We start from the raw sequence: 21443 nt of genomic DNA on the forward strand, positions 1-21443 counted from the left end.
ACATCAGCAGTCCCTTCAAACCCATGGAAATCTTAAGGCAGCAGTGTGGCTTCACAGGCTGAAGGCTCGTGGAGCAGCTGCATGGCATGAGGGTGACCACCAGTCTGAGCCCAAAACCTACTGAACAATGGGAGAGAGACTTAGAAACTGTTATAGAGTCATAGAATGGTTCAGGTTGGAAGGGACCTTAAAGATCACCCAGTTCCAACCCCCTGCCATGGGCAGGGACACCTCCCACTAGACCAGGCTGCTCAAAGCCCCATCCAGCCTGGCCTTGAACACCTCCAGGGATGGGGCATTGACAACTTCTCTGGGCAACCTGTTCCAGTGCCTCACCACCCTCACAGTAAAGAATTTCTTCCTAACATCTAATCTAAATCTCCCCTCTTTCAGTTTAAAGCCGTTAACCTTTGTCCTGTCATTACACTCCCTTGCAAATAGCCCCTCCCCATCCTTCCTGCCCCCTTCAGGTACTGGAAGGCCACTATAAGGTCTCCCCCGAGGCTTCTCTTCCCCAGGCTGAACAACCCCAACTCTCTCAGCCTGTCCTCATAGTGCAGGTGCTCCAGCCCTTGGATCATCTTCGTGGCCCTCCGCTGGACCTGTTCCAAGAGCTCCATGCCCTTATGTTGGAGACTCCAGAGCTGGACACAGTACTCCAGGTGGGGTCTCACGAGAGCAGAGTAGAGGGGCAGAATCACGTCCCTCGACCTGCTGCCACGCTTCTTTTGATGCAGCCCAGGATGCGGTTGGCTTTCTGGTCTGCAAGCATGCATTGCTGGCCCATGGTGAGTTTCTCATCCACCAGCACCCCCAAGTCCTTCTCCTCAGGGCTGCTCTCAAGCCACCCTCCACCCCCACTTCCTAAGAGCTGGAGCATGCTGCTGAGGGGACGCTTTTCCCCCACTTCAAGTTGTGTCTCTGTGTTCCTGCGGCAGTGGCAGAAGGAATAGCTGTGAAAACGCCTGGGAAAAATAGAGAAACAAGACCCATGCAAAATAATGACTAGCAACACCTGGACCCTTGTAGCTGGTCCATCCACCACACGACTCATGGATTTCATCACATGCAGCAGTATTTTTTTTCAAAATCATCCAGACTGGTTTACATGACCGCTTCTTGACTCCAATCATTCAAAACAACATTATTTTTTTTTAATTCCTTTTTTCTTTATTTGGACAATATATATATACATATGTACAAAACCATCTATGCCTACTTTTTTTTTTCCTTTTCTTTTTTTTACAATTTCATGTGATTTACAAAACAGGACAGCAAAATAACTTATAAAGGATACGAATACTGTACAAAAATAAAACTGATTAAACTGTTGGAAGTTGGTATTTTACAGTGTTACAGATCACTAGTCTGTAAAACAGCATTTTGAAGTATGTGTCCAGTCTGGTGTATGCTGGGCTAAGTCCATCTGCAAACTGAAAACAGATTTGTAATACAGGTCATGGAAAACTGTTGAAAAAAGGTGTTGTATAGCTATACCTTTAAAGCCATGATTTCTCTATAGTAATGGGCTTTCTTAACGAAGGAGAGGAGCTGTCCTAACTTCAGCACTATTAACTATTTCCAAAATCGTACAACAAGTACATACGGTATTAGAGAACCTGATTTTCCTTTTCTTTCCCAACATTTGCAACACTCTTCCAAACTTAACTTCAAGATGCAAAGAACTAACCTGCAGTTTATGTGTTAGAGACATTGTTTGCTCTTACTAGAAGTATATCCCCAAAAACCCCAAGTGAACAAAACAGTAAGACAAAATCTGCAAACATGATCATCCCCAATGTTATTCTGTTAGTGGTTGATGAATCGCACTAATCCCGTCTGTCCGATGCTGAAATACAGCATGCGTTAGAGCAAATGGGTTACCGTTTAGGAAGGTTTTTTTCAGACACAGGATCTTGCCACACGCAATGACGACACCCGCCTGCAGGTCCCACGGACCAAAGTACCTCCTGCCTGTTGATTCTTTCAGACTTAGCAGGAACGATGATGCTTCTTTAGCTGTGCATTCTACCCCCAACATGCAAGGTGGAAACCATAAATCTGGCCATTTACTTCCATGTGTCAGTTAATGCTGGTTGGTAGCTAAGTGACCAAAACATCTACGTACTGATTTAGGAGCTGCTTATCAGCTGTGGCTTCCCATTGTGGTTGATAGGACGTGAGGGCGTCTTGTGTTTCACGGGATCAGGCCTTAATTTTCCAAGTGCTGCATTTGTCCTACAAAATGGCAACAACCCACATTGCAGGGCGGACCCGAAAGTTTGCATTGATCTTCACAGAGAAGAATGAAGACGAATGTGCATGCACCTTTGAATCTCACCGGGCTACCCCTGGCCCTGACCCCACTCAGCAAGGCAGCATTAACAGTACTGGTAAGCAGAACACTTTTTTTCTTTTCGTATTTCTAGATCAATAGAAATACTGAGGCTACCTATTTTTTATTAGGAAGAACGTATGTCCCTATGACTCAATTTGGACACCAGAAATTAAAGTTTGGTTTCTAAAATAAATGTTTCAAAAACCTGAAACGGAGGTAGAAAGTGTGCTTGGTTTCCTGATGTCTTCACTGAAGAAAACACATCCCTTTTTACTCCATAGACTGCTCAATATCCCTAATGCCTTAAAAGCAGTTCTCTTCACATAGACGGAATTTATCATATGAACTACACAGGTAAAAACACTATATGCAAACTGATTTCTAATGCTGAAAGCCTTATACAACTGTAGAAGAAAACACTCTACTCTCTGAGTTCATTTTCTTTATGTTCGTTTCTAGGAAGCAAGCTTTTTATCAGGTAAACAATAAGATACTGTAATTGCAGGTGTACTAACAAGATTTTTTTTTATGTACAGAATTTTACAAGATGACCTAAATTCATCTGCAGTGGAAACACTTTGGGTTTCAGTGTGATTACTCACGAGATGAATTTGGCCTTAAGTCTCTATAGTAGGGCTGCACCTTCCCTTCCTCTTCTGGAGGAAGGGGTAAAAACCAAACAGAAGAATGTTTCCGGAAAAAATAATGTGTAAACAGAATTATCCCCCCTATATGCAGTGGGGGAGGAGAAAACAAAATAATCATCGGTAACCTCTTACAGTTCATGCTTTTAACATAAAAAATGATGAAATACTCAGCTAATGACCACCAGTTTTCCTTCAGTGATCTTTTTGCTCCTCTTAAAGAGCAAAATGTAGCTTTAAAATAAAAGTAATATTGCCTTTATCACTATTTGATGTGCCACGCATGACACAGGTACAACCCAAGGTACCAAGGGAAGCTTATGTCGTAAGAAGTATTACGACACACCTTCTGTGCTGTATTTCCAATTAGCCCATGGTTTTGCCCCATAGTCTACAGAAACAGTGATCAAAAGATACAGGAGCCCTTCTGAAGTGCTCCTTACAATAACTTCAGCTGTTTCCATTAGCAGAGTGCTCTTAAGGAAAGGTCTACTCTCTCCATAAGCACACGCAACTCCCATAGGACTCGGCAGGAGTTAGGCAAGGGTATGAAGAGAATAAATCTTTAAGGCAAGTGTAGGAAGAAAAAAAAAAAAACTTTAAAAAAGCAGCAGTTCATAAAGATGGTAGCTGCTGTTATGCATCCATTCAAACAAAACACAGCAGAATAAAGCACTGTTAGTGGCATTTCTATAGTACAGTACTGTATTTATTGACAAATGAAAAGTATAGGATCAATTGAGAGACGTATGCTTCTGCTCCCACATCCCCAACACATTATCTAGGCTGACTTGTATTTTTCCAGGTAAGTGAATAACAGAATTAAATACGCATACGGTCAGAAAACGACTGAGCTGTTGTAGGGTTGGGTTTTTTTGCTTTAAGTATCATCTGCTTGAATTATACATGTTTTTACTGGAAAAGTGCAGCTTATATTCAAAAGTATAGTTAATACAAAGAAAAATTAAAAAGACCCATTTACGTGAATGGGCCTTCTTGAGTATAAATTCACCTTATCTCAGTATATCAATCAGATGCTATTAGTAACATATGTAATGTTTCTCTTAACAGTCTCTTTAAATGCAGGATCATTCTGAGACAGAAGTAAACCCACTTCTACAATGTGCTATGGAGTTTTTATCTGAGAGTTATTTATGTGACTCGGAAAGTGGTTTTACTCGACAAACTCTAAATACAAGCAGCATTACACTGTTCAACAAAACATGTTCATGACACAGCAATCACAAAGACCTTGGAGTCACACTACTGTGGTGGCACAGGCCAGGCCATCCAGTCAGACGTATGTACACCAGCATCAATGCTTTGTATGAGAGGAGGTGGTCACCTCCTCTGCTGGACATCCCCTCTTTCCTCTCACCCCACAATCCACTCGCCCCACACCACCGTTCCCAGCAAAGGGTGGGGAGGTGGAGGACAGGGAGTGGGGCTCGGAGTACTTTATTTGTTTTTTATTTTTTTTGAACGTTGGCTACATGTGCTTTCGGATGGCAAGGGCGACCGGCGCCGCGACGGATGCTCGTGCTCCGGCGCTGCAGCCCGCACCTCGCCTGCCCCCCAGCTCCCCTCCCCGGGCCAGCCCCGCATTCACAAGGAGCTGCCAGAGCTGGACTTTTTGGATCGCTTGATCATGCTGGGGTGAAACTCGGTGTGGCGACGCGCGTGCTTTGTCAGGTGGTCGCTCCGCATGAACCGCTTCTCGCAGAGGGGGCACCGAAACTGCTTCTCACCGGTGTGGGTTCGGTAGTGCCGGGTGAGCTCGTCGGAGCGGGAGAACTTTTTAAGGCAGTCGGGCCATGTGCAGGGGAACGGTCGCTCGCCTGCGGGGAGGAAAGGACGACAAGAGGTTTAGGGGGGCGGGGGTAAAGCAGGCCAGCACGTATACCAGCTTTGTCGAGGAGCCGGGGAACACGCTGCTGAGGGGAAAAAGCTGCTTTTGTTTCCTGCCGCGGTGCCAGCGTCTGCGGAGTTGTTGATGACTCGCTTCATCAGGTTTCAGTCTCACCTCCAGCAGAAGCCAAAAAACCCTCCAACCGCATGAAACTCGCACTCCGATGCAGAACCTTACATGACCCCGAAGACTGTCAAAACAACAGATGAGCTCTGCCTGTGCCTGTACGTTTTTCATGTCAGGCTCACTACGGCGGTTTGGGAAAAGAGCACCAGTGTTATTCCTCTGACACTTCCATTCTGCTGAATAAAATCATTTGTAACCGTTAGAAAAGAAGCCAAAAAAAATCTTTCACCTGGGTCAAGTCATTCAGCCTGGGGAGAACTGAGTGGGGAGAGAGCGGGGAGAGTGGTGCAGCCTCGGGGCTGCAAACACAGAGAGCAAAACCGCTGCAGCCGCAGGGAGAAGTGCCGCGTCCCCCTCTCCTCCCTTCTCCTAGAAATCCAAGCTGCTCCAGAGAGTAAAGGTCTCCCCTCAGTCTCTTAGACAGCTGATTTGAGGACAGGAAGACTACTTCACTGTTCATGGCTCTGTCAGTATATATGTTTGCTACGATGGTGAAGAACCAAACCAAACACCTTAACATAAACCACACCGCACCTTTGCTTTTAAAAACAGAGGCGTAAGGATTGAACAGCACTTGCTGTCAGCTTCCTGGCACCCCACATCCCTGCAGGTCACCTCTATGGGTCACACAGGCTTTGCCTACAGGCACAGACCTGATGCTTCCTGATGGCAAGGCCGACTAGTCCATGGCACAGATGGAAATCAAAGGCGTTTAAGTTCTCATGAAAGCTTTCAGTCACAGACATCATGCACCACTGCAGTCTGATGCTTTAATTCACTTCCTTAAGAGTCTCCTAAAGGGAATATAAATGACAGCTATTGTGACAGCTATTTATAGTCAACCATGAAATGTAAGAACTATCCCAGGAGTTTTCCAACTTGGAAGAGCTGGAAAGAAACTCAAGAACTCCAGAGTTTCTTGGTACTGTGAAGTTTGGCACAACAGGCAAGCTTGCTCTACACTTAGAGATCACAGAAAAAGCAGTCATTCACAAGAAAGTGTGCCTTGGCGTCCTCCCCAGACACCAATAGCAGCAACAAAAGGCTAAAGGCTGGAATGAACAGCCCAGATGCCAGGAGGACAACCAGCAAGTGGGAAGTACGGCAGAGCTGTAGGGAGAAGAAAGGGGGCTGGGGGGAGTGAGTGATGGCACCCGAAGGGCCAAGGAGGATGAGGACGGACCAGCTGAACTCAGATGTAGCTACTCCATGGGCCCTGAAAACCCTAGGGAGCCTCTCTCAAATAATGCAGCCGTTTTCATGGTTTAGGCTCCAAATTATACGGTGCTCCTTGACAGGTGGCTGCTCCGTCCCAGATCGGCCGGCGCTATGGGAGAGGCAGGATGGCACAGGTCACAGCAGCCCCTCAGGCAGCCACAGCGCAGCCACTGCCCCAGCCATGCTTCCCCTCATCTCGCGGCAATGCTGATCCTTGGTCCGGGGAGCAGGATGCAGGGAGAGCCCGGCCAGCCCGGTGCCTGAGCCCAGGGGAGGCACAGCTGCCAGCCATCCTGACCCCGGGCTACTTTCTTTTTTTATAAGCAGGTTTCTTGGCTCCCTGCTGTACGCTGCTAGACATGGTTGGAAGCCTTTCTGAACAACCACTGCCTGCATAAAAGAAGTTAATTAAAACGGTACGTAGGCTCGTGCATGCGTGAAGGCCACAACGGCAGTTTCCCAGCCGTGCGGCACCGTGAGCCGTACAGAGCACTCGCATTGGGGACCACCATTCTCCCCAGGCTTTGCCCTGCCCTGCGCCCACCCTTGGCATCTGCGGAAAGTGTTTCACTCGCACTGCTCTTTTGCTATCTATCTCACGGTTTCTGTCACAGCTCCTGGAAGCAGGCAGCAGTGGGAGGTGCAGAACAGCTTTCTATCTCCCCCCGGGAACGTAGGAGAAGTGCTATACATCTTGCATGTGTGGAGGCACCTAGTGTGTGGCTCTATGTCAGGCACTTACACCCCAGAGCAGTGGGAGCTGCTCCTCGGGCACCCTGCCCCATCCCCAGAAGCCACATTTCCAACCATCTACCCCAGGACAGCTCTTTGGCCTGCAGAAGTGCCTCAGGGAGACCAGACGCCTAGGCTGGACAGCAAGGATCACAGCCTTTGGAGTGCAGCATCCTCATTTTAGGCACAGTATTATCCAACCTGGGTGCCTACAAACATCTGACCCCATGTAGCCCTCGAGAAACTGGGCTCACCTCCCCCCGGAATTGCAGATGGGAAGTCAAAATGGAGTCTGGTTACTGGCATTCCCTCTGAAACGTGACAGGAGCAGCATGACCTCCACCATCGCAACCCCACACACCCATTTCACGTGCCAGGGGAAAACACTTTTAGGTTATGCGGTGGAACCACAAGGCTCCGGGGAAAGGCAGGGCTCACTCAGGATCCCTTGTGTACATTTGGCACTGCAGTCCCCGGGGAACCAGATGGGGCAGGGGGGGCGGGCACGGAAGACCACGGGGAGCCTGGCATGGTGGAGACATGCCCTGCTCCCTAGGGGAGCACCGCCGTGCAGCGGGAGGCGAGTGCAGCAGAGATGCACGAGAGGTACCACCGGCACCGGCTGCTGAGCCCCCAGGTACAGTGGTGGAGAGCAGCTTCCCCACCTCGGCCACACAAGGCTGTCACAGCCGCTTTGGAAGCGCCTGCATGAAAGTAGGCCAGGCATAATCCCCGGCACCAGGACGCATTAAACTCCAGACTTCTCAGAGCAGAGAGACAAGGGGGGGGAGGCTTTTCCAAGCCCGCAGGGGTTGTCTCTGAGCCTGAAGATGTGCTGCTCCCCTCGGTCACAAAGCCGTAACCGATGACACCAGCCCACAGGGACAGTGCTTCAGTGATGGACTTAATAGGTCCATCACTGGCATAGGCAGAGCAGGGGTGGAGCGTGCGTCCAGGAGGCTTTTAAGGCACGGCAGAGATGCCTGATGACACATGATGATGGTCCACTCCGCAAAGCTGGTTGCTGTACTTGCTGGTCGTGTTTGACGCTCTATTTTTCTGAAAGCAGCAAAGATGTTTGCAGAAGGGTCCACCGAGCAAACAGGTCTTGCAACTCACACGCAGCCGGGCCGGCAACGGCACACAGAGCTGCAATGCAAGCTAATGCTGCCTCCAGCTGGAGACACGAATTCCTGTGTCACATCTCAGACAGGAAGTATCTTTTCCATATGATTTCTCCCCTTTAGTTATGGAAGTAGTAATGCTAAAGCTTGAAACAAGCAAAACAAAGCATCAAAACGGGATGCTATTATACGCCATTTCCTTTGGTGGCAGTATGCTACTTTCATTTTAAGATACGCCTTACATGGGATTTTATCAAAAGATGAAGGAATGGCCAATGGTGTGCCACAATTCCTTAAAACTATGTGTGATACGATCTGAACACAAGAGAAACAAGATGTAAATAATTTTATTAAAAAATATATATATACACATATATCTCCAGGGCAACTTACAGAAGTAACAAGTAAAACAAGCTGATTTACAGGTTATAGGAATAATAGGAATGCACCTGCATTCTTTGTCCTGTGTGCCATCAGGAATGTAGTAGGAGACATAATTTATGCTGAGCACAAGCTAATGGTGGCTCTTCATGGGTCTTCTCTGGAGTCCAAAGAACTCCTGCTCCTGCAGCCCTGGCTCACTTTAAATCCCATATGGATATAAAAGCCATTGCAGATCCTTTTGATCTTTGCTCTCTTGCTTCACCTGACATTTTCTCCCTGTTCCGTCTCCCTTCCTCTACTGCAAATGGTGAAGTTTCTTCTTTCTCTGTGAGTTTAAACTCTGTTTCCAAGCTGCTTTGCATGACCTGAGGCAGATCCACTTTACTTTATTCCATTTTATTCTGAGTGGACAGTAAATTATTTAGCTTTTTTGCCCTACCCTGGGACACTCCAGATTTTCCCACATTGTAGTCTTGAGCAGGAAGGGTTTCTGAAAAAAGAATACTGAGTAGGCATTAGCAGACTTGTTAATAGTACAGGTGGTACTGCTATCCTGATTCATCATCTGCCCTCTCACTACAAAACAGTGCTTTAGATGTGGATGACTGAGGTTAGGAGCTGTAGCTTGTGGTGGCTTTAACACAGATGAATTTGTTTGGAAAACCAAGGGATAGAGAAGTTCTGAGTGACTTTTTTTTCTGGGGGGAGGGAGAGGGGGGTGTGGATGTGTTTGAAAAAGACAAAGGCAAAGTCGATGATCACACGCTTGGTCAAACCTCTTGGCATGTAACAGGACACGTGCTAGGACTGGAGTGCACTGAGCTTCTGTGGTGAAGTAATGATTTGACATGAATTACTAAAATTGTTTGAGGACTGGCTTTGCAGAAGACATTCAGAGATTGCTGTTGGTGTAGGTGGGAGTCTGGCCAAGGTGAATGGTTTGCTAGGATCCCACGGTCTTCCTCAATGACAGAAGTGAGGCTGGACACAGCCATGAGTCCAGAGCCTGGCACAAGTACTAGCTAACGCAGAACAGTTTGCTGTCAAATAAGGCTAATGACGTACATTAACTAGAAAGCCAAATGGACCTCAGCTACAGCTGCATGAATGGACACCCATTCAGACACCCTTAACTGACCTATGTTATTAAAGATGAGGCCACCAAGCACATGGTAGGGCCGTGCTGCCTGGCATTCATGGCAGCGACTATTTTAAGTATCAAAACTGAAGAACGGTTCAGACTGTGACTTCTGGGACGTGGTGTCTGTGCGTGACTCCCACCCTCTGCCCGGCCCCAGACCTGGCACATCTAGCCAGTACCTCCTGCTGCAGGGACATCCACCTCACCTGCCCCAAAGCCCTGCCTGACCAAACTCCAGCAAGGATGACCCCTCCTGCCAGAAACCTGAAGTAGCTGATGGCAAAGAGGGAGAAAGGAAAGCACACAAATACAGAAAGCCCAAATAGTGAAATCTCTTGCCACCAGGCGAGTGCAAAACTACTTGGCAAAACAGGACTGGCATAATCAGCACTGCATGTTCAAATGAGAGAATCTAACCTCCACCTTCATCTTCCAAGATCCTCCTGCACCTCTGTGCCTGCTGAAGCTCAAAATTTCCAAAGAGAGCTTGGCACCCTAGTAATAACTGGTCCTGAACCACAATCCTTGACTTAGAGATGACAATGATAAATATTTTGCTTTTTTTCTTTCCTGTGACCCCACTCAGCCACCACTCTTGTGTGTCTCAGTGTCTCCTAAGTATGACAGGTTCTGTAGGTGGGTATCAAGAACATAGTCCAGCTTATTGCAAGAGGAAAAAAAAAAAAATAAGGCAGGCTATCTTCCTTGCTGCAGAATAGCTACTATCCCAGGTCTCTCTCACTTTTCCTTCCCCCAGTGCATTGCTTGCCCCCTCACACCGTGAATGAGCAATTTCCTGGAGGACACAGGATTTTGACTGAGTGTCCAGATGCAAGATGTTCTGGTGAAGATGGATCTTACAGACATCTGTGCATCCACTTCTGGGCAGAGAGAGACCAGAGACCTTTCAAACAGCCTTCTTCCTCTTCTGAAATATTCCAAAATCAGATCACTAAAACACGTGGCAACCACAAAGTACGGATGCTGGTGTGAAACAGCACAAGAGCAAGATCAGCAGTGAGGACAGTAGGTACCATGTGCCTTAAACAAGGGTTTCTGCAACACCTAAACCGTGGCCATCTGGTCTGGCAACAGATCAAACAGACACCGTCTATGGGACAGGTAGTGGACGGATGGGTTGCAGCATGGGGTTTCTTCCACCAGCACTCAGGACTAAACAACACACGACAATTCAGGTGTTAAAATGCTGCTTTCAGCAAGTATTTAGACTGCTCGGACATCCTCAAACCCACCACTCAACAGCTGCTTGCACATGCAGGTGTTTGAATCTCTTCCAAAAGATCACATGCAGAACCACCTGCTAAAACCCACCGCTGCTGAGAGCCTAAACTCCAGCGAGACGCAATCTTGCTGTCACCCCCATGTGACACAGCATCAGATGCAAGGGAAATCCTTACAGCTTCTCTGCCAGATCACAACCCTCCCTGCTTGCCTTTGGGGCTTTCTTTGGGGCGATTGTTCCTCCTTATATATCTGCGTATCATTTGGGGAAGCTATCTGGGAGAGGAGAGACCTCCCCAAAATTCAGCAGAGACTTAAGTCCATGCTTTCATAGCTGAGAGGACTGCCCTCAGCAGTATGCTCTTGGGTACGTGCGACAAGTTCCTACCTCTTCTCCTTTCCTATCTTATCTTATCTCCGTTTGAACTTCCTCTGTTTTGCAGTAATACTTAAATATTAACCAAGCAATGGGGGGAGATGGACTTCTAGCCTGCTTAAGGCACTTACCTGGGATCAAAGAGCACTAGGTTTAGGCTCCTGTCCTGTCTGAGTGATTACATGCTCGCTAAGGGGAAACACCTTTAACAGGGGAAGGAGGAATGCAATTCTACATGCATTCAGAAAGATAATTAATTTTTGTCATTTCACTATGAATTTATTAGCCAGTATTTCAACAGACTCTTCCCTCAAGTTTAAGGTATTTATAGAGTGCTCTCAGCCCATTCAGTCATCATTACTTGAATATAGACGGTGAGCCACACTACCACAGCTAAACGCTGTCTGAAGCGTGCTTTGCCATCACTACCCTAGACTCCAGCTGCTTTGTCTTCACTTGGCCCCTCCCTGCTCTTCCAGACGCAGGTTTGGGAGCTTTGTGAGGCCCCGGGTAGCAACCTGGTGAACAGCACTGTTGTACAGCAGCAACGGAGGGGAATGATCGTTCCTGCAGGGATCCCAACTACTGGGGCTGCAAGACACGCACACGCCAACAGGAGCGGGTGACGCCCCCAACACAATCTTCAACGCCACAGCCCAACAGCCGGCAGGAGCTTGGTAGAGCTGCATTTGCAATATGTCCAGCTGGAAACAGGAGTCGCACTCTTCCGGGTGATGCCTGCTCACTGCTTCTGTCATACACGCACACTTCTTCACGTTGACTCAGTTAATATACAAACCTTTCTGGAGTGCCTTCCCACTGCAGCACATGCGCCTGCTTAATGTTTTTGTTTTCTAACAGAAAAAAAAAACAACCAAAAAACAACTGGGAGTCAGGCAACACTGAACTTAATCTTGAGGATTTTTGCCTACCTTACCTTACTCAGTTGGCAAAGCTTCTGGTCAGTATGATCGTGTTTCTCTGAGACCTGGAAACACGCCCATTAGAACTCCAGCAATTTGCTCATTTGCATTAACCCTTGAGAACTGGGGTTTCAGATGGAGGTCTGAATTTAGTAAAAAAATGTCCTGCTGGCTCCACTTTCTGCTCTTCAGTTTTATTCTAAAGGATCTGGCAAAGTGACATTGCATGAGCTGGATAAGAGGGGCTTAAAATGCTAAATTTCAGATTATGCTCCCACAAAATACCCAAAAAAGCTCTCAGCGAGCAGAGGATTGTCAGCATACCAGCATCTGTACAGTCTGTCAAGCTAATGATAGTCTAGAACACAAAAAACAAGGCAGCACAGCCAAACCAAAACTGATCCGGGGCTGGATCAGCGCCGTGATGCCCATAGACTGCAACACTAGGCATTTGCAGCACTTATCTTTCCTTTCTACCAGAAATGCTCCTCAGCTTCACTGTGCAGACCTCCAACCTACAGGTCAGCACCTCCGCCTACAACCCAGCTACCAAACACCAGTGAGAGCCAAGTGCCAGGAGAGCTCAAGGGTGCACCAGCCACCCGATGTAACAAAACTCTTGGTATAGTTTGGACCCAGTCTACGCAATGATGCAGTTGGGCTGAAAAGCCTAGCTGAAAAGGGAGAACATTACACACGGTTGGGTTTTTTGTGTCTAACCTCTTCATTAAGGGCACCTGATGCAGACGTGAACTTCCCATCGGTCCGCAGCACCACGTATTGAGAAGCATCTGGGATTTGCCTCCTCAGGCACGTAAACTCCTACAGGTTCTGTATGAGGAGGCATCTCACAAACTAGCTTTATGGTACCTTGTCTGTCCCTCTTTCCTGACCAGGAGGATCTGCTCTCAGCAGCCACGGGCCCTTTAACTGGCTTGCATACACAGCATCATAGCAAATGTACATTCCTTAAAGTTTGTTTCTCCTGCTAGTTTGTCTCCCTGCTGGTATCTTGCCCTTTGCTCCATGCTCCCTGCCCAAGCCTCCTGACTGAGATTGCTTGTTTACTCTCGTGTGCTTTTATTTTCCCTGGAAACCCTCTGGCCTGCACATCCCTCTCTGTTAGGCTGCTCCCCCCACCCCTGCAGCGTTTGAGGGTAATAGTAACTCTACACATTACCCACCATAATCAAACCTCAGAAACTACCTATTTAGAGAAGTCTGTGCATTTTCAAGGTAACTCACTGCATATCTGCCATTCCTTGTAATTTTCTTGGTCAGCACAGTCCCTCGCTTTCTCCTGACCTCAGCACTGCTTCCAGGGCTCAGGTCCCCTGCACGCCTTGCCGGGGCTTTTTTTTTTTTTTTTATGCTCTGAAGGGAAAGTCTGCAAGACTTGGTCACACCATCTCAGTGTTCAAGGCTCCCAAGCAGACACACCACTCGTAATCCCTCCTGCCACTGCCAAACTTCAGCAGAGTTGTGTCCTATACTTCCATAGCACCATCCCATAAGGGATGGGGAAACCTAAGGTATGGTCAGGTTGTAGAGCTATCCCTCCACCTGCTTTCCCGAGAAACAGTTTTTGGCTTGCGAGCCATCAGGGGCAGTGCTGTCTTTTCTCTCCGACACCAAGTGCCATGCACCTCAGAGGTGCTACTGGAAACAGCTCACACAGAACAACCTTACCTGTAATGCTCTTCCTGCTCAAGACACCAAAACTTAAATAATAAATTCCAACTTACTTTTGGATGGTAGCAAAGGGACAGGGGATGCAATAGTTCAGTTTCAGTGACAAACTTGTCCTTGTATCCCCACGCCTTTGCAAGTTAATGCGTTTTGAATGTAGGTACACATAAATGTCAGAATGAAGAAGTGCCTGATCGTATCTCACAAACACCAGGGATCTGGCGAGGAATGAAAGGACTACCCCCCGGGGAAGGAGCAGAGTTTGGACTTTCTTGGCTTCCTCCTACAAATCACGCTTTACTAAGTCACGCCAAGTTCAGTGGGATTGGTGGCGCAAGCAAGGGGGCTGTTTGCACAAGTAGGATGTGCAGTGCCACCCGCTGACCTTTTTTTCTTAAGATCAACACAGAAGACAATTTCTGATGGATGGCTAATTTGGGTCTTCTGGAAGTTGAACTAGAGTCATCATCAAAGGCCCAAACTTAAAGGAAACAGTTATACAGATATTTTTAGCCTCTGAAATATGGAATGCGTTTGAACCAACAATTTTAAAGAATCATTAATAAGATACAGACCTCTAACCTCTGAGCATCAAGTCTTCGGTCTTCTACTCTTCTACCTTTATTTGGTATTTAATTTCTTCCTTTGCATTAGTTTACCAAAGATGGTCTGGTGAGCTTTTAGATTCACAGTGTTGCTCAGCACAGAGCAGTATCCAGAGCTTTCCAACTTTCTTGGTTAGTAACCATGAGTAAAGAGAGCTGTGGCTACAAGCAAGCTCACGACTGTGAACAGAGATCCGAAAGCCGCTTTTCAAGATAGAGAGACTGGGATTAAAAATTAAAAATTTAAGACCAGGAAGCTTCCATTGGTGACTGCGTACTTATTCCACTAAAGACTACACAGCAGCAAGAAACCCGGCTGGTGGCTTGATGAAAAATGGTAGGTAGATGAAAGTGATTCAAGAGGCTCAGATATACGAGAATTTTTTTTTTTGGGGGGGGGGGGGGGGGGGGGGGCAGGAAACGGTAGTGAGGAGGAAGCATTGATACTCTGCAATACACAGTTATGAATAACTCCAGAGGTCCCATTGAATCCCACTGTTGCTAAGGAATTGTTCTGCCATCTATAAAAATAATTAACATTAGCACTATCGTTTAGCATTTCAGTTAGCTACAATTAACTGTTCATATTACGAAGCTCTGAAAGTTCATTACTGCTGGATGTCTGTAATGGTTTTAATCACACAGAACTACCGTGATGGTACATCAGCACGTCTGAGTCAAACATCTCATACTTGGAGCTAAGGCCACCCACTTGTGAGCAGCACACGCTAAACCTCATGCCACTTCAGGAGGTACTTATTATAACACTACTGCTTACAGCAAGCCATGTGGGCTGTACAGTACATTAATTTACATGTCATCACCCAGAATGCTATCCCAGCCGATGCCTATTTTGGTTCCCACATTGGGGTGGATATCTCAGCATGGGGTAGTAAGTGGAAGTGATGCTAACGCATTTTCTTTGCCACTCGTGAGCCAACATTTTGCGAGGCATCAGTTACATCCAGCCTCCAAGAGAGCATCCGAGGCACAGCCTCTGAGCCGGTCACACAACAATCCTTGGCACCAGTCCTGAGGTCAGTACGGGGTCACCACTGACCATCCGCTTTCCCAGCGTACGCAGACAGTCTTAACTGCCTGCCCGCTGAGCTCACCGCCGAGCCACATCCAGTAATCCTCCTCCTCCCCCCGAGCTAAGCACCCAGCAAGATCTGCCAGCCAGGCACAGGTAGGTGACCAGCAGCGGGTCTCCTCCTCTGCAGTGCCCGTAGCACAGCCAGGCGAGCTGGAGCGACGGGAGCTTCGCTGGGGCTCAGACACTGGCCATGCCCGACCCAGGCTGCATTAAAACGCTACGGCGATGCCTCACTCTACACTCTGCGGGTGACAAACTCCTTTTGTACTTCACCACTGACCACCACTTCCAACAGACACAAATCCAGAAAAGAACCGCTATCCACAGAACAGACGTAAAGGACACCAGATAAGCGTCGGGAGTGTTTTGTCTCCTTTGATCCGCTCCTTCCCATACTCGCACACAACCCTTTTAACTTAGGGCAATTTTTAAGCAGTCTTGTGACTGCACTGTGACCCCAGCTGCACTGCAGTTCAGACATGTAAAGGTTTTTATTCAGCCACTTGCACTAGAGACATTAAAAAAAAAAAACCAAAACCGAAACAAACAGAAAAGTGTACAATTGCTGTCCGCTCAGCGCTCGGGCAGAGACGGAGGAAGTACGAACGGCTGCAGCAGATACATGTATTTTTTTATCTCCAGGTTTCCATGTTGCCACACCCTCCGCAGCGGACGGACGGACGGACGAGCTGGTGGGGGGCGGGGGCCGGGCGCCAGCAGCCCGCTGAGCCGAGCCCCTGCGGAGCAGCCCGCGGCCGGGTGGCGATAAGCGACGCCGCCAGGGACGGCGGGGCAGGGCGGAGGGACGGTCCCCTGCCGGGGCACCCGCTCCCCGGCGGCGCACCGGGAGCCGGTGGGGCTGACAGCCGCATTTGGGGATGGGCTCCCCGGGTTTCGTCCCCGCTCCGGCCCGCGGGGTCCCTTCGGCTGCTGAAGAGGGGTGGGTGTGTGTGCCGCCTCCGCCGCTCCCTCCCTGCCCCGGCACCGCGGCGTCCAGCCCCCCCTCCAACGAAGTACGGGGCAAAGGCGGCTCTGCGAACGCCCACCGCGGGGGGGCAGGGGTGGGGGCGAACCGGCGGCAGCAGCGGCGGGAGGCGGGGGACGGCGGGCAGCACACACCCCTCCGCAGCGCGGCGGGGGACGTCCTGCCCCCGGTTTGTCGGCGCCCCGTTCCGCCGCGCTGCCAGCCCCCCACAACGGCGGGACAAACCCCCTTCCCGCCGCCCCGCTGCATTCCCCACCGACGCCCACAGCGGGCTCGGCGACCCCCCGCCCGTCCCCGTTCCCGGCCGCCCCCCGACCACGCCAAGTTCGTTCCGCGCCACGACGGCCGCCGGCGGGGGTCGGGCGGGCTCCCCCCCGGCCGGGGCAGGCAGGGCGCGGCGGGAGGGCGCTGCCGCAGCCCCGCCCGCTCCCGCCGGACCCGGAGCACCGGTCCGGGTGGAAAGGGGAAGCAAGGGAAGGGGGAAGGGAGGGAAGGAAAAGGGAAAAGGAGAAAAAAAAAAAAAAAAAACAGGAAAAAAAAAAAGCAGCACGCGATAGCGGAAAGGCAGGGCGGCGGGGGCGCGCAGGACCGCCGGGCGCGCCGCCGGGCGGGTTCATCTGAGGACAAGCGCTCGCTCGCTGGCTCCCCCCTCCCGCCGCCCGCCCGCCTGCCGCCGCTGACCTGTGTGCACCCGGTAGTGCGCCTTGAGGTGGGAGGACTTGCCGTAGACCTTGCCGCAGCCGCTGTAGGGGCACTTGTGCCGCTTCTCGGCCGCCAGCTTCCCCTTCGGGGCGGCCCCGGCAGCGCGCAAGCGGGGGGGCGGCCCCGGCGGCGGGCTGCGGGGCGGGCTGGAGCCCGGCTCGGTGGCCGCGTCGCTGTCGGAGCCGGCGTCCTCGTCGGGGCTCTCCACGCTGTCGCTGCAGACGGAGGGGGCGGGCAGCGGCCGGTACTTGTTCAGCTCCAGCAGGCTCTTGGCGATGGCCAGCAGGGCGCAGTAGTCCTTCCAGGCGTCGCGGGGGTCGCGCAGCTCCCGGGCCGCCTCCCCTTCACCGGGCACCTTCAGCCGGGCCGCCTCGGGCACGGCGGAGCGGTTGGAGATGGAGACCAGGCACTGCGCCGCCACGAAGTCCACGTAGGCGACGGCCGACATGCTGCGGCCGCGCCCCGACGACCGGGGGTGGGTGGGTGTGTGAAGGTGGGTGGGTGTGTGTGGAGGGGGCGGCGGCTGCGGGCACTCTCAGTGCGCGCCCTCCGGGCCGGCTGCGCCGCCGCCGGCCATGGCCCGCCCGCGGAGAAGCCCGGGGGGGGTGGGCGTGTGAGTGGGTGTGTGAAATAAATAGCGGGGACACCGGGCAGCGTCCCTCACCGCCGCCCCCCGGGGGCGGCGCGCAGCCGGCGGGGGGGAGCGCCGCCCGCCGCCCGCCCGGCTCCGGCTGGGGCTCGGGCTCCGGCTCCGGTCCCGGTCCCGGCTGCGGCGGCGGCTCCGGGGGAGAGGAGACCGCCCGCCGCGCGCCCCCCGCGCCGCGCGCCGCCCGCGTGCTCCTGCCCGGGGACGGCCGCGCCGAGTCCCATCACGTCAAAGGTTCGGAGCCCCCTCCCGCCCCCCCGATTGGTCAGCGGGCAGGGCCGGCCGGCTCTGTTTACCTTCTCCCCCCGCCACTCACAGCGCCCCGTTTCTGGAGGGGGTGTGTCCGCCCGCCGGCCGCCCCGCCAATCCCCGCGCTCCCTCCCCAGGCCGCGTGCTACTCCGGGCTCCCCGCCGCGCCCGCTTAAACGGGCAACGCCGCCGCGCACCGCTCCCGTTCTCCCCCCCACCCCCCGCCTCACCGGCAGCGCCGCCGCTCCCTCCCGCCCCGCCACCGCTCCACAGCCGGGTCGGCGGCGCCTGGGGCCGCGGCAGGCGGCGGGGGGAGTGGGGGGCGGCGGAGGGGGGGAGGCGTGCGGGCCGGGTCGGCGCCGAAGGGGTTAAGTGCCTCCCTGGAAGGCCTCGGGTCCCAGCAACGGGCCGGCCAATGGGAAGTGAGCCGGCTGATGTCACCGGCGAGGACCCCAGCCAATCAGCGCACCCCTTCCCCAAAGGGTGCGCAACACTTGTAAAAAGGCGGCGGGCGCCCCGCGAGCCGCGCGGCCCCGCCCACCGCCCCGCGCCGCCGGCTGCGCGCGCCCCTGCCGCTACCGGGGCGGCGGAGCACCCCCACCCCCACCCCGGGGGAAGCGCCCCCTCCACAGGCGGGGGTTTCGGTGACCGAGGCGTCAAGCGGACCGGGCGGTCCCCCCCTTCCCCCGCTCGGCCGGTCCCTGAGGGGGCTCCCCGGGCCCGTGCCGGCCCGCGGAGCCCCTCGGAGGAGGAGAAACACGGTGGCGTTAATGCCGTTTGGCCGTCACGGCGTCGTCACCGAAGCCCGCGGTGCCTTCACGGCCGAGGCGCGGATTGCGCGGTGGCGGGGGGACCCCCCACCCGCGGCCTCCCCGGGGCCCTGCCGCCCCTCAGACACCCTTCGGAGGCGCTTGCCGTCGCCCAGCTCAAAGCAGCGGGGACACCCTCCCCTCCTGGGGAACCCGCAGACCATCCAGGCTGGAAGGGATCTTTGAGATCATCGAGTCCAACCATCAACCCAGCGCTGCCACATCCACCACTAAACCATGTCCCTCAGCGCCACGTCTACCCGTCTTTTAAACACCTCCAGGGATGGTGACTCCACTTCCCTGGGCAGCCTGTTCCAATGCTTGACAACCCTTTCAGGGAGCAAATGTTTCCTAATATCCACCCTAAACCTCTCCTGGTGCAACTCGAGGCCGTTTTATTTCATCCTGTCATTTGTTACTTGGGAGAAGAGACTGATCCCCACCTCTCTACACCCTCCTTTCAGGTAGTTGTGGAGAGCGATAAGGTCTCCCCTCAGCCTCCTTTTCTCCAGGCTAAACCACCCCAGCTCCCTCAGCCGCTCCTCATAAGGCTTGTGCTCCAGACCCCTCATCGGCTTCGTTGGCCCTTCTCTGGACCTGCTACAGCACCTCCATGTCTTTCCTGTAGTGAGGGGGAAATACCAAAACAGCATTTCTCTACCCAAATAACATTTCCCCCCATCTCCTCCTGCTCCAGTGAACACGTGGAGCCTGCGGTGCATGGCCGAGATTGACGGAGCTGCACTCCGTGAGAGCAGAGAGTGAAAAACCATTTTCCAGGCAAGCGCTATTTAAAAAAAGGGAAAGGAGTTGCCGTCGTCCGTAACCCAGCAGTACCGAGATGCCAAGTATGCTTGTTCCTATGTTTTGCAAGTGTCCGAAGGGGAAAAGCGCTGCCTTTGCTATAATATACACAGGCCGGCATTAGTCAAAGCAAAACCAGGGTGCCTCTGGAATCGTGCAGCCGCAGGAGTGCTCCTGGTGGACAAAGGGGTTTTCCTCTGCTTTTGTGAACCGTGGCTGAGGAAGACTGAGCTGTGGCTGCCCAGGGTCCCTAAATGAACCTTGCCATCCTCAGCTGCAGCCCATCCTTCCCCACACCCACGGGCAGGGCCCAAATGGTAAAGAGCTTTATGAGTTGCTATTAACCTCTTTAACCGAATATGGAAATAATGGGGAAGCGGCTACAGAAATGAGGCAGCATTGCTCCCTCCCTGCAGGAAATAAAAATGAGTGGATGTCAGCCATTTTGTAGGCTAGCCCGCTAAATCTCTAGGTACAGCCTCGGGCATAATAATAATCCTTTGCTGTGGATAATTGGTATAAGGCTGGAACAATTTTGCATATCATATTTGAGGAAAAAAACGAAAACCAACAACCCAACCAAAAGAACATGTGGCTCCATCTGTAACTGGATCATCTGTAGGGTGATGAAGATCAAACAGACAACATGAATTGAGCAATTTACCTAACAAGGCAGCCGTCAAGGGGTGAATGTCACTTTTGCCCTGTTCTCTAAGCACTTTTCTCAGCTGATCCCGCATCCGTTGGCCTCGGGTGCTTACACAGCGTCAGACACAACAAGAGGCCTTGATCTCCGGGTCTGATGTGAAGGGGGAACAGAAAGGCCCGTCGTTCTTGTACCGATGATACTGTCAATAAATACGTCTTTTTCTGTTTAGTACTGGTGGCTGCAGCATTCTCTTTCCTTCAGAGGGGCAACACCATTTTCCACAGAAAGCTGCCCACCCAGTTCATTAATCTGGATATCCAGGACAGAGCTTCATGTTGCCCATTCATCAGCTTTTTCCACAGCACTTTCAGAACTTCTTTGGCTGATGCTGTCCAAAAGTTCCCGCTAGGAGATGTCGTCTTCCGCCTTTCAGCGACATGAAAGACGCTTCCCAGGAGATGATTTGCCTAATTCGAGCCTGCTCATCATGTCAACAAATCCTCAGTTGCATACCTCTTATGTTAATTTATACAGTTCAGAGAGGGAAGTGTTAATATCCAATTAAAAAAATGACCAACTTTTTTTTTGTTTTCTAGGTTGTTTTGTTTTAAGCTAACTCTTGGCATCTAGTTTAAAGGCTGGAAAATAATCTGTGGACAGTTCCATAAAGAGGAAGCATACCGAGCTTTTAAAATAATTCCAGTATGCCTCCAAGAATACATTGCCTATTAAAGACAAAATAACACTGTTCATTTTGATGTATGTAGTAGTCCGAAGCTCCAAGACTCCAAACTAATTAGGTCCAAATGACACTTACGAAGTGGTGCCAGCGGAATTGTATACTTGGAGATGGTGTCAGAATGACCGTGGCTACTCTCTGAGCAGCAGCGCACACGTGCTGGGGAACGGGATTGTGCTGGCAAACTCCCTTGTCTCCAGACGATCCAGGTGATAGGGGCCTTAACTTGGATTCGACTGTGGTGATGGTAACATCTGGATTTGGTTTCAGAGCATCCATTTAATCTCTAGCTCAGTTTTTAATTCATAGCAAA

At 51.5% G+C, this 21443-nt stretch overlaps 1 protein-coding gene across 1 annotated transcript; it reads right to left on the minus strand.

Annotated features, from left to right (window-relative positions):
- Nucleotides 1-1176: 1176 nt before the first annotated feature.
- KLF9 (KLF transcription factor 9) lies at nt 1177-18118 on the minus strand. Its single transcript, XM_074569307.1, has 2 exons — nt 17214-18118; nt 1177-4820 (listed from the first exon to the last, which is right to left on the minus strand). The coding sequence occupies exons 1-2, from the start codon at nt 17680-17682 to the stop codon at nt 4588-4590; spliced, it is 702 nt and encodes a 233-aa protein (XP_074425408.1). The 5' UTR covers nt 17683-18118; the 3' UTR covers nt 1177-4587.
- Between the last annotated feature and the right edge of the window lie 3325 nt (nt 18119-21443).

Source organism: Larus michahellis, chromosome Z (assembly GCF_964199755.1).
Source record: "Larus michahellis chromosome Z, bLarMic1.1, whole genome shotgun sequence".
NCBI classification, from domain to species: Eukaryota; Metazoa; Chordata; class Aves; order Charadriiformes; family Laridae; genus Larus; species Larus michahellis.